The following is a 13,959-nucleotide window of genomic DNA, read 5'->3' as shown; positions in this document are numbered from 1 at the left end:
ATCATCCCTTGAGGTGGCTAAATGAGCTGCAAGGGAACTACAAGACATACCTGGAACTTCCACAAGTCAAAACAACCCAAAAACCTAAAGCACCGCCTGTACAGGTGCATACGACTAGCTGTGTTTCCATTACGCATATGCAATAAACTTTATTAGAATTATAGAGTTGATGAAAAAACACATTTTACAGAGGATCCAAGAATTCCGCATGAAACGCTCAACTTTTGATGAGCTGTGTGGCGCTGTAGGACCTCTTGGGGTGTCTATTTTGGCGTAGTGGTATCCGGTTGTTGGTCGTGTGACTCATTTAGATAGAAAGCAGTGTTTCCATTGCAGTTTTGTGAAAAAAAATTGATAAAAGCAAGTTTTTCCAAAATTGACTTGTTAATTTATTAAAGCAAATACAATTTGTGCAATTTCATAGTCAATGGAAAGCAGCTACTGAGGCATTATGAGCTGTTGTCTATTTATGGAAAGGGTCATATCCCACTAACGTGGTAGAAACCAAAGTTAACTTAAGTGGCCAAGTGGTAGAGTGTCCACCCTGAGACTGGGAGATTGTGGGCTAAAGTTTCACACTTGGGTCATACCAAAAACTTTTGAAAGGGGACCTTCCTAGTCTGCCATATTGACTCTCAAGTCCTAATGGAGCCTATGACTTCACCCACAGGGGACAGGTCAAATTCAGAGAAATTATTTTAAACATCCAGGGTTTGGAAACAAACTAGGTTTTAAAGGGTTAAAAGGCTTTAAATCCCTTTGGTTGTATGATTACCTTTGCAGTGTCTCACAAATTTTGTTTTTTCTTTAGCTGGACTATAATTTGGCTTGTTTCCACTTTTTGCTTAAAGGATAGTGAAAAATGTACAAAATCATGGTAAATACCTCAGAAAATGTTTTAAAACCAGCATATTCAGCAAATTTCTGCCTAATTTTTTTATCTTTTTTTTAAAACAACACACTCTACAGGCTGTTTACAAGGTAAAAGAAAAACTGAAAATATGTAAACTTAGGGTTCTTAAAAATAAAATGCATTGGCTAAACTCGGCTTAGCTTTTTATAAGTCAATATAGAGATGACAGTTCGAAACTGTCTCCTGAGAACAAATAACGGTATATCCCACAACCCTCACCATTCCCAGGCAAAGGTCAAATGGACAATAGTCATTCCAGAGCAGACACAAGCGAACGTTTGTGCAGAAAAAGAAGACGGACCAAATCCAACGACGGTGCGTGGCCTTTCCTGGTCGGACAAACAGCTCTGGTGACCTTTTCCCTGAGTTCAGCTTCAGAATGTGAAGCAATCTGAATTACTGGGACTTGACATTCATGTTTATGTTTGTTGACAGGCGCAGGTTGGTGCTGGAAGCCGCGGAAAAACGCAGCCCAATTAGCTTCTCCGGCGGCTAACCGCGGTGGCATTATGTGCCTTGTTAACTACGAGGGCGTGACTCTCATGTTTTGTTTAAGAGTGAAGATCCCGGTGAGGTAAAATCCTTCGGCAGAAGGACACTTCAGATGAAACAGAACTGAGCAGCTCAAACGGCCAGGCTAATTAGCAATCAAAGCTTTTTGATTAAATTATGCCCAATTTTTAAAGTTCATTTCATTACTGTTAATCTAAAAATTGCTCTGAATCCTTTTCTTAGCTCTTATTTTCTCTTTTATTATAAAATGACAAAAAATAAATCTACATATTTATGTCAGCGTGTGCTTTGAACAACTCAAGTGCACCCTAAATTAAATTTACGTAACTCTGAACTGCCTTCACTGCTGTTTTCTAAACTTTTACTATCATTGTTGCAAACCATGTATTAATCCAAATATAGTCATATCATTTTTTATATATAGTTGTAGACATAAAACTTAATTGTGGTTTAAAGATAGAAAGAAATTCATTATTTCTTAGTTTTTCCAGAGTAAAACATTTAAACTTTGAAATAATTGCTAAATATTTGGGTAACATAAAGCTGATTTAAAACATTTTCAACTATTTTGAAATAAAGAAAGGCGTTTAAAAAAAGGAGCACTCCTGCTGGGGTCCAACACACACAGGGAACAGGTCTGACTTACTGCCAGCTATATGAACCAAGCTCCTGCTCTGGTCTTACAGTGACCGGACCGCCATTAGTAAAGCTCCCGGACCCCATTTAGCACCCTCCACAGGACACCAAGGGGGATGCGGTCAAATGCCTTCTCCAAATCCACAAAACCCATGAAGAAGGAAGAAGGGCTTTTTGGAGTGGGGAAGAGTCCATCCACTGTTCCATGACCAGGACGGAAACCGCACTGTTCCTGGATCTGAGGTTCAACTATCGGACGGTTTCTCATCTCCAGTACCCTGGAATAGATGTTCCCAGGGAGGCTGAGGAGTGTGACTCGCCGGTAGTTAGAACAGACCCTCCGGTTCCCCTTCTTGAAAAAGGGAATCACCACTCTGCCAGTCCAGTGATACAGACTCCCACACAATGCTGCGGAGACATGTCAGCCAAGACACTCCAATAGCATCCAGAGACTTGAGATACTCAGGGCGAACTTCAAAAAAGACCACTTAAAGATTTAAAGACCTTTCCACAGAATTTGCAAATTGTCTGTTCTTAGAAAAAATTAAGCAAATGTTGGACATCAATCCTTACATAGATGCTGTATTTCTAAATTTGAGAAAACTTTTGACTCTGTAAATCATGAAATTCTTCTGTCTAAACTAATGCACTTCAACTTTTCATCAGATGCAATTTGTTGGATCAAATCAGATTTAGAATTAAGGAAGCAATGTGTTTGCATTGACAATGTCAGATCAACTCTTGTAGATGTTCTCGTTGCTGTACCTCAAGGCTCAATACTTGGCTCTCTGTAATTTTCTTTGTACATCAATGACCTCCATAAACTCCTGTGTTAATGTTGAATCTCAAATGTATGTCAATGATGCTGTCAGGAAGCAGCATCTGTTCTCAGTAAAGCCTCGATTCTGTAAATGAGTGGTTCTATAGTTCTTATCTAAAACTTAATACCACCAAATATTTTTGCATGATGCTTACAAAGAACTCACAGTGATCTCACGACCAGAGCTGCCCTTAGAGGTGATGGTGATTTCCCCTACAGGAAAACACTAATTGGACAAAATGCTCTTTCTGTGAAGGCCAGTATATTTCCCTCCCTCTGTTAGAGTATGTTCAACGCCACTGACTTTCAAACCCCACTTTAAACAGTGGCAGAAAGAAAACCAGTCTTGTAATCATTGATATTTTAACCTGTTACTATTGCATCTTTCTGTGATGCTTTTTACGTTTATTTAAATATCCTGGTTTCTTTTTCTCTTATTATTACACTCTTGTGTCAAATGCTTTTATCGTGATCTTTAGTCCTGCTTTTTAATAATTAACTATTTAAATTTCTACAGATTTTCTAATATAATGTGACTTTTTAAATGTGTGATTCTTTATTCTGTTCACTGGTTTCTTGTGTAACTGCCAGGGGACTACGGAAGCAAATTAGCATTGTTGCTTTAATCCGGTGTATTTATATATTTGACTCCCTGAATAGATGTCTATTAATGTACAATGTCCCTATCAAACAAATAAACGTAAAATTAATTCACTCCGAGTGTCTTGCCACTGAAGAGCTCATCGACTACCTCAGTGATTTCAGCTTAGTCTTCAGCCTCCGCTTCCCCAAGAAAAGGAGTGCCAGCCGGATTGAAGAGATCCTGCTGACACGCAAGTATTCCTTCCACCGCCCACCAATGTCCCCAGTCGAAGTCAACAGCTTGCCACCTGCACCAAAATCATTGCCTGCAGAGAACTGTTTTCCCCTCCTAAGGTGCCGGGCGGTTTGCCAGAACCTCTTTGAGGCCAACCGATAGCCTTTCTCCATGGTCTCACCAAACTCCTCCCAGGATTGAGTTTTTGCCTCCACAACAACCCAAGTCGCAGCTCACTTAGACTGCCAGTACCTTTCAGCTGCCTCTTGAGTACAACAAGCCAGCCAAGCTTGGTAGAACTCTTTCTTTAGCTTGATGGCATCCATTACTTCCAGTGTCGACTACTGGGTTTGGGTATTATAACTGGATATGGGAGTTTAAGACCTCAATGACGGAGGGCTTAGCCAGATATTCCCAGATCAGTGGACAGCTCTGCCCCTCTCTTTAGTCAAGTGTCCAAAACACATGGCCAAAGGTTGCCTGAAACAACTACAAAGTTGATCATCAATCTCCTGCCTAGGGTGTCCTGATGCTAAGTGTATCGATGGACATAGTTTTTTAACATAGTGTTTGCAATGGGCAAGCTATGATAAGCACAGAAGTTCAACAACAAAACACCACTCGGGTTCAAACAAGAGAGGGCATTCCTTCTAATCACGCCCCTCCGTGTCCCACTGTCATTGCCCATGTGGGCATTAAAGTATTCCAGTAGGACAAGTGAGAACCCGTTAGGGCAGTTTCCAGTACCCCTTCAGGAGACACTAAGAAGACAGAGTAGTCCAACTGGTGTTTGGCCCTTAGGGCTAAATCACAGACAGAGACCTGTCCTCCACCCAAAGGCGAAGGGACATGACCCTGTCATCCACTGGGGGGAACTCCACCACTTGACGGCTAAGGTGAGGGCTCACAAGAAAGTCCACATCGGCATGCTGCTTCTCACCATGTGTAACTCCAGAATTGGAGAGTCCAACCCCCCTTGATGGACTGAGTTTCAGAGCCCAGGCCGTGCATGGAGGTGGGCCCAACTATATCAAGCCGGTACCTCTCAACCTCCCACACATGAGTTATAGGGGCTTTGGGCCTTAGAGGCACCTGCCTTCGATTGTCACCCAAACCACATTCCACCGGGCCCTTTTGAGCTCCTCTGGAGGTAGTGAACCCACAGGAGAGTGATCCGACGTTGTTCCAGACAGGGGCTCCTCCCATGTCATCAGGCACTCACCGGAAAAACTCAACCACAGAGTTGGACCTCAATGACATCTATCTGGGCGACAATACAGAATCTTTGTTTGTTGTTCTCATGAAGGGGGTTCGAAACTCCTCTACATTCAGGAACTGTCTGCCATGGGAGAGCCTACCAGGGGCAAAAGCCCCAGACGTTTTAGCTCCTGGAGTCACTCAAGCTCTCCAACTCCTTCACAACGTTAAGGTGGCAGTTAACGGAGGGGTGAATTAGCATTGATTTAATTAAATTCTGAATATTTAGCCTCTGTTTAGTGTTGGAAAGTACCATTTGGGATTTTCAATTAATGTTTATTTTCCTTTTAGATTAGTTGTGCTTACTCTTAAGAAACTCTCCGTCTCTGGGGAGTTTTGTATAATTAGCCCTGCAGAGCCATCTTTCTTCTTTTACTGTTACTCAAAGGTGAACAATCAATTCACTTCAATTCAGACAAAGTGGAAACCATTTGTCTTCAAACCCAAAACCTGAACTCTGCTCACAAAATAAACAAATGATTCAAGTGAGAGAAGAAAATACATTTTCAAGAAGTGAATCTAAAAAATGTATCTTCTTTTACTATTTTATTTAATTAAATATGGCATCTATAGTATTTTCAGTTGGTAAAATAAAAGGTTAGATAAAATGAAAAAAAAATAGTAAGTACTCATCAGCATCAACAGAAATAACTAAGAACTGTTTGAATGTGATAGATTAAAGACCCACTGAAATCATCTTTTGATCTATTGTAAAATTGTTCCAAGAGGTCTTTTACTTATAAATATGTTGTTTTGGAAATAAATAAATACATTTTCTCAATCATACTTTTAGAACCGTAATATGCACTTTCATTCTGTTTTTTTTTTCTTATAATGAAAAATATTTTGCTGTGGAAATCAAATAATAACCGTTTCCTTTAAAAACAAATATGTTTTAATTTACCAGAAGAAAAACACCATGAATTTGCTTGAGTAAAAGCAACTTGTATATGAGATACAGTTGGAGTGCTTATTGGTATGATCATTAAATACAATCAGTTTTGCCATTTTATTTCAATAAAAGACTTAATAATAATCAGGTAGTTTTTTTCTAAGTCATGCTCTTAAAAAGGGAAAAATTGTCCTGGTACATTCTTGGAATATATTGTGATACATATTGTATCATGAGACACGTATCGAGATATGTATTGTATAGCCAGACTCTTGCCAATACAGAAAAATCATTAAAAGTCGATTTTTGGATTTCCTTGGCAAAGGAGATGATTCGATAGCCACGCCTATGTTCCTAATATACAATAATCATATTGTACGTTATATTGTTTAGTTCAGTTAGAGTCAACAATTCATGTATTCAGCTTTCACAATGTTCTTGGAAAAAAATGTGTGCTAAAGGGGAACGCCACTCTTGCTAGCTTTCCAGGTGAATGTTTGATCAAAATCAACAAACTTTAAAACCAACATTTTTTTCTGAAGTATCTTCCCAATGATACTCAATGAGTTAGGAGTGATGGACTGAATTCCGTATGAGGATTTCAAATTAGTGGCTGGTACTGTTGGGGATTTTTTAAATGTTTTATTTCAAGATGGTTGCTTCTAAAGCCTAAAGTCAAAACTTTGGTTATGGTAGACTTAAACTGACTGCATCTGTGTTAAATTTCGTGAAAATTGCTTAAACAAATGTTTTCTTTTCTCATATTGTGGGAAAATCGGCAATTTTCATACTTTGCCATAAAATGGCTGGCGAGTCGTAGGTCCTGTGGCCATCCCATAACAATCTTAGAAATGTTTTTGAACATTCCGAGACTTGTGTTTTGGTTTTGTTAGTGGATTTTTAAATGTTTTTAAGCCCCATAACAAATTTTGGCCCCATAAATGTATTTAATGGTTTCACCTGCTGTGATGTCATCAGGTTTTGGGAAGGGGGGAAGGGACATTCACTATGCCCAAAACTGATTTTCTTCAAGTACTAGGTGTGTGCAAAATTTTGTGTGGCAGGGGGTGAAATTTTCTCTCAGTGGTGTAGGAATGATGAAAACACTTTGGTTCTTACAGTCCAGCTGTAGGCCATAAAAATGTTAAAGTAAAATGGTAAATAGTGTATGCTTGTATTAAGCTTTTCTACCTTCCTCGAAGGCCCAAAGTGCTTTACATTCACAGACCCATTCATCCATTCACACACATTCACACACTGGTGGTGGCTCCTCTGCCGAACACTGGCGACAACCTTCCACCAGAGGCAATTCAGGGTTTGGTGTCTTGCCCAGGGACACTTCGACATATGGGCAGGCAAGGTGGGAATCAAACCCGCAATCTTCCGATCAGGAGTCGACCGCCCTACCGCTGCACCACGGCGGCCGTTACGCTTGAGGTCTGAAGTTATAAAAGCCTTTAATATGAAAAAACAGGTAAAAACCACAACTGTTCACTTTGGCCAGACAGGAACATTTATTAAACAATTACGCTTCCACTTTTGTCCCCGAGGCTGACTAAGAAGAGAAAATGGTCCACAGGTCCTCAACGGATAATTGAGAGAAGCACTTACCAATCTCAGAGGACGCGAACAAGTCAGTTGTAGCAGCCCCTTTTTACACATTAACAGTTACAGAGTGCTGATTTTAAGAAAAAGGGAGGGGTGTGATTAAAGGTTTTCAACAGGGTACAGCAAGAAAGAAAAGGGAAAATATGAATTCAGAGAGCTAAGGCAAGAGAATGATGCAGAGGGAGCAGTGTTGATGTGGGGAGTTTATAATGTAGGAGTTTATGCGGAAAATACAAACCCAACAAAAAAATAAATTAAAAAACCTCCATTGGGTTCTTTTGAGAAAGTTTCCACACATTTTCAGTCTCTTACCTAAAGATACTTAATCAAGTCTCATAATTATCTGTTTCTTTGCCGGATAGTATTATGCTAATGAATGCAATAATGATAATAACCCCAACAGCCACGGATGTGCAGCTTGAAAGTGAGGTAGGGTCACGCTTTGTAATTAGAAACTAGGCAAAACAACACCAGGCTTGAAAGGGAGAAAAAAAATAGAACCAACCCTAAAAAACCTAAAAGGTCTGCAACTATATATACACATATACATACAAATATATATACATAAAATACATAAACACACACACACACACACACACACACACACACACACACACACATATACATATATATATATATATATATATACACACACACACAATTATCTGTCTGAATACACCAAAGCAGACACTGGTCTGAGACCAGGAACCGCTCTCGGACTCAACTTTCCAGGTGGTCTTGGTTTGTTTCCAATTTGACATAGCACCAGTTAACTGAGGTTTTCTCAGTCCGAATAGGCTCTGTGCTTGAACTGTAACAACTGGACCAAAACGGCCACTGCAGCCAGGCAGTACAGGATGTAAACAGAGTACGAAGGAAGGTTAGGACAAATGTAGAACAACAAAGAGACACAGTAACTCATTGAAATGTGGTGGCCAAAATCCAAAACATCTTAGGTCGCGGGCCAAACAGGATAAACATTTATTGAACACACTAAAACTACATTTTTAAAACTTTAAAAACCTAACTTTTTAAAGCAGCCAGTACCAATACTCTAATCTTTGCCTGGTCTGCATCTGGAACCAGTAATAATCCACGTCCGGTACTGACTGTCTAGTACCAGGTTAAGTTTAGGGTTAGGATACGAGTGCGGCCCATGTCCTGGAATGGTATCCGTTTGGGACCCAGAGGTTGGGGAGCCTTGATTTAATTGGACGCCAAAAAACATACATTTTTGACACGGAGGGGCCCTTAACCAAACGTCAATACGTAATGGCTTGGGAATTAAATGTGTTGCGTTATATTACCAGCACAAAATAACATCGGGCCATTAATAACAAAAATATAAAATGATCTGGAGGGCCGGATATAATCACCCAGTGGGGCCGGATTTGGACCCTAACCTTGACTTTGACACGTGGACTAAACTCTCAATGGGATGGTTAGAGTTGTTCTAAAGGGTTTATTGTACAATGTCTCTTGACAACAATGCACTTCCAATTAAATGTGTTACCAATTACTCCTATAGCTTTTTATATGCATTTTACCATGTGCTGGACCTGTTCAAGGTTTATCCCACATTTACACTAAGACAGCTGGGATACGCTCCAGGGTTAGGGTGGATATAGACATATATTCTAATACCATAACAAAGTCTTGAGATGGTGGATTTGTCTGCATTCAAAGAGAATACAGGTGCATCAGTCCGTAGTACCAAGACTTCTCTTTACTCTTCTTGAAAAGGAACAATGGAACTGTCAGGTGTGACAAATGGTACCTTTCAGTCCTAACCTGGTGACTCGTTGAATCTGAGAAATGCAGCACAAATTGTGACAGTACTTAATGAACGGCCTATTTTATAGTGGAGAAAATACTCACTGTAATGCAGTCATTAAGCAGCTGATCAGAAAAGCCTTTGAAAGGGTTCAAACAACGAAAACACAATGTGTGTGTGCGTTTGTGGCTTCCGAACTCCCCAGATACCAGTTTAATGGAATCATTTGGAAGACCCCACCCCACAATAGCTCCAACCAAGCAGATCTTTTACTGACAGTACACACTTGGAAAGCCTTGACGGTACTATTTCTAGTTTAATCCAGAAAACATCTGCCTAGAGGGGTGATTCTACGGATGACTGATTCATATTAGGAAAGAACCAAATCTTCAATTTGACTTATTTTTAATTACATTAAGCTTATTCAAGCTTTAGCTTTGATTGGCCACCAAATAACTTGACATCTGAGATCATCAGCTTCATCAGGCCACTTTCTTAGCTCCCCCACTATCGTTTTTTTGTCTCTTTTGATTGTTTTTTAAGCCACTGAATAATGTCTTTAAAGGTTCTGTCAGATTAGCATATTTTGTTATATGTTGAATCATATAAATGTGTTTTCAGTCTCTGCCAGCAACTCTTTTCCAAACACCAATAACTTCTTGTTCTGGAGAGACATTACAAAGACTGACACAACACATGTACTGCAGCTGGTGAATCGGCCCCTCCCACAACCCAAATATTGATAGCATAGATAGCCAAAGTAAGTCAACAGATTTCTGCTTTTAAAGCGTGAACAAAAGAGTTGTATATTACTTTGTTGATCTGGTTTTATCTACAAATTTGTCCTGATTGATTTAATTGTTAGACATGGTGGCTTTGATGTGGCACACAGTGGGGATAATGCTCTGCCAAAGTTTGGTAGGAGGGCACCGACAGAGGACACTGTTTTGGAGCAGCTAACTCTTTATCACCCGAATCATCTCTCGGGCTCAAAGTCCCAGGCCCACATCACCCACGCCACACCAAAAACGAAACGTCGGAATTGAAACTATAAATTAAGGACTGAAATTGAACAGGAAGAGAAATGAAAAAAAAAAACAAATCAGTAGATGATATAAATAGATTTGTTTTATCATTTTGTAATAGTTTTAGATTTTTTGCTTAATTTAATTCAAGTTATAAATTTCTCAAATTCTTTAGATTTTTTTTTTAATTTACAGTTTCATTTTTCAAATTTTCCATACAAACTCACAATATGAGTTTAAACCTGTTTTCAAATTTTCTTTGTTTTTTTTTTTATTTTAAATTTTGTTTTTAATTTACTTTGATTGTATCCTGATTGGACCCCATATATGAACAATGGTCAAGATTAGTGTTGTTTAAAGAAGAAAGTAATGTCAGGTTTTTCTCCAATAAAGAAAAAAAAAACCTCAAATACTGCCTAAAACAGTTCTAAGCCCTGATGCAATTTTCAGCAAATCACATGTTTGTTCACCTTTTAAGATGTCCCCTCAGGGGTCTCCACAGCAAATTAGCTTTCACTGATTCATACATTTAAAATGTCAGAAACTTTTATGCCAGACATCCAGACGACCTTCCTGACGCAAGCCTTTACTTTATACGGGCTAGGGACCAGCACAGGGAGACTTGGGGTCCCTTATGGCTACATAATTAGGCAGCAGAAGGGTTTTGCCAGATAAAATACTTGAAAACAAAGAAGTCTTTAAACATTTGGCAATTAAGTGTACAATAAAAAAGTATATACAATTATGAAGAAATAGTCAACATTGAACAAAAATAAAATCGTAGTTTTATGACTTATTAAAGTAATAATTTTACAAGGAAAAGTTGTGCTTTTTCAAAAACAAATTTGTAATTTGTATTTAGAGTTGCAAAATAACCACAAAAAAAACAAAACTTTTTCCTACTAAAATTAAAACCTTTTCAACCAGGAAGTTATTACTATTTTAGTAAAAATTGATATTTTTTTATTTTGTAATCATTGTACAATTTTTTTCTCATACTTTCACATAGTCTCTTATTCGCTCATTTTTTTATTTTATTTTTTTAGTTTATTTCACACAAAAAACTCCACAATACAGCAATTTTCTGACCATTAATATAAAAGTCAGTGAATGAAGTCAGTGAAACAGGACTGAAGCTGATTCGTCGATTTTGATTGGTCCTTCATTTTATCCCCGCCCAAAGCGCCACAACGGGGCCAAAAGTTTTGAAACTGAAATTTTCAGATTCGAAAACTAAAAAAAAAAAAAGAGTCGAAAGGGGGAAAAAAAGAAGATTTGAAATGGGGAAAAAAAGTTTTGAAATCTAAAAAACAGAACATTTGAAGGTGAAAATAACTAAGTTTATTTTAGAATAAATTTTTTTGGACACCAATATTTTTCCATTTTGATGTATTTGGGTTTCAAATAATATTGGCCCTGATTTAGCTCCATAAAATACAAGTCAATAAAAAGGTGAGTGAGTGAGTGAGTAACCCAAGCTGTTTTTTTTTTTTTTTTTTTTTTGTTAAATAAATAAGTTTTAAATAAAGTTTGGTAGTTTTTAACTCAAATAAACTAACTTTTTATTGGTAATTTTATCTCAGTTAAAAAAAAAACTAAAGCAAACAAAAAACGAAATTGGACTCAAAAAAGACGATTATAACCCCATAAAAATTAGAATTGATCCAAAAAGTAGCCAAACCCAAGAATATATACCAACATGGAAAACCTAAGAATCGGATTGAAGAAATGACCCAAATGTTTTAAGATAGTTAATTTTATTTAATTCAATTATTCACATTTTATTTTATTTTGGCCTTACCCTTATTTTCAATACCCTTTGGGTGTCTTGAAATAAAATATATATATATACATGAATAAAAAAGCATCTTACCAAGCCCCACTCCCACGATGATCCTCCCGGCCAGCAGCGCCTCTTTCCCGGGCGCCGTGCTGAGGACAATCCCTCCTAAGGTGAAGAAGAAGCTGGCCAGCAGGATGCACACCCTGCGCCCGAACAGCCCGTTGAGGAAGCCGCCCAGCAGGGCGGACAGGGCGGCCGCGGCCACCGTGCTGGAGATGAGCACCTCCTGCCACAGGGCGCTGAGCTGCAGCTCCCTCTTCAGCATCAGCATGGCCCCGGAGATCACCCCGGTGTCGTAGCCGTACAGGAAGCCCCCCAAGGCGGAGAAGGCGGCCAGGACGTACACGAACCCGGGCGTGACGTCCTGCTGGAACTGCTTGCGCGCAGCCCGCTCCAGGTCCCCGTTGTTGGAGGAGGACGGGGCCGCCGCCGGCGCTCCCGCCGGGGCACCGGCCGCTCCGGAGGAGGAGGAGGCGGCGCCCTGGCTGCTGATGCTGGCGCTGGACGGAGCTTTGATGAGGCTCCGCTCGCCTCCATCGTTGACTTTCTTCCAGCGCTCGCCCATCAGGTTGCTCATACTCCGGAGGGTGTAGTCATGGTCGACCTGCTTTCGCGACATGTGGGAAATCCACGGCAGAGCTGGGGGGTTGAGGAGTTGAAGCTTTTATAGAAAAAAAATGAAACCTCGAAACGTACGCGGGAGTGGGAGCACTTTAACACGCGGGATAAAGTTGTCCTGCCTCCCGGCTGTCAGTGCATCTCATCCCCGCGGTCCTCCCTGACGAGGAGTGGGGAGGAAAGGTGAGGTGGGAGGAGTGTAGTGGACCCGCTTCGTCACTGCCAGCGTCGACGTGACGTAAAAAGAGGCTTGTTTTGGTAACTTGGAGCGGGTCATTCACGGTGAAGAAGCAGACTGACTGCTGCACTGTCCTGCAGATCACTCCGCACAAGTACTATAAAAAAATAAATAAGTAAATTGATCAATTAACAAAAAATAAAAAATCCAAAATATACCTAAACAAAAACTTCATTTTTATTAAAACATACACATTTATTTTATTAAAACATTACTTTGCCACAGCAAATAATGAACAGGTTTCACCTGTGACTACCTCCGGTAAAATGCGGTATATGTCGCCATCTAATGGTCAAATTTGGAACTACAAAAACCAGAAAAAGGCATTTTTCTTCTAAAAGAAAATGATCAATCTAAACCAGTAGTAGATAGTATAATATCAACTGTGATTTAAAAACAAAACGCTTATTTTAGAAAAAAATTGTTCAATCTAACAAACAAAAATCAATTAGGTGACCCATAGCGTACTTTCAAACCATTAAGTGAACCTAAAATCCTTGTCTTTTTTTAAAAGAAAATTAAATACCTGCCTGATAATTGAGTGTGCCCTGATTCTGGTTGTGTTTAACCACCTATTATTGATTTTTTTTTTTTATAGAAAGCAGCACTCCAAAATCTGTCAAAACTGTCCTTCAACTGTTTGTGAATCACTTGAATAAAGTTTGAATTATTTTACTGTTTTAAAACTTTATTAATTACCTACTTTTAACTTTGCAGTAACTTTCTAAAAATAAAAACTTTTTTATTTAAAACCACAATAGAGGGGTAAAAGAGGCATGTGGTTCTGGAGCCACAGGTTGCAGACCCCATGCTAAAAGTGAGACAGGATAACTGAAGTTTACTTTTTATAGTTAACTTAAATAGACTTATATATTTGAAACTTATAATATTTCAATTTAGTATGAATAAATACTTCCTTTTTTTTGTTTACTTCCAGCACTACACATACATGGTTCATAGTATACAGTGGGGATCAAAGGTTTGGGCACCACAGGTAAAATGTTA

General features: G+C 39.1%; 1 protein-coding gene across 1 annotated transcript in view; it reads right to left on the bottom strand.

Moving 5' to 3' along the window:
* The window catches only part of LOC112156560 (proton myo-inositol cotransporter), a 158,582-nt gene that overhangs the window by 90,557 nt on the left and 54,066 nt on the right, over positions 1–13,959 (bottom strand). Inside the window, exon 3 of the mRNA XM_036210240.1 lies at positions 12,129–13,051. Within this exon, the coding sequence (XP_036066133.1) occupies positions 12,129–12,717 (589 nt within the window). The 5' untranslated portion in view covers positions 12,718–13,051. The remainder of the gene's footprint in view (positions 1–12,128; positions 13,052–13,959) is intronic.

This window comes from Oryzias melastigma, linkage group LG23 (assembly GCF_002922805.2).
Source record: "Oryzias melastigma strain HK-1 linkage group LG23, ASM292280v2, whole genome shotgun sequence".
In the NCBI taxonomy this organism is placed as follows: Eukaryota; Metazoa; Chordata; class Actinopteri; order Beloniformes; family Adrianichthyidae; genus Oryzias; species Oryzias melastigma.
Note: the sequence above shows the minus strand (reverse complement) of the source record. Positions and strands in the feature narration are given on the sequence as shown.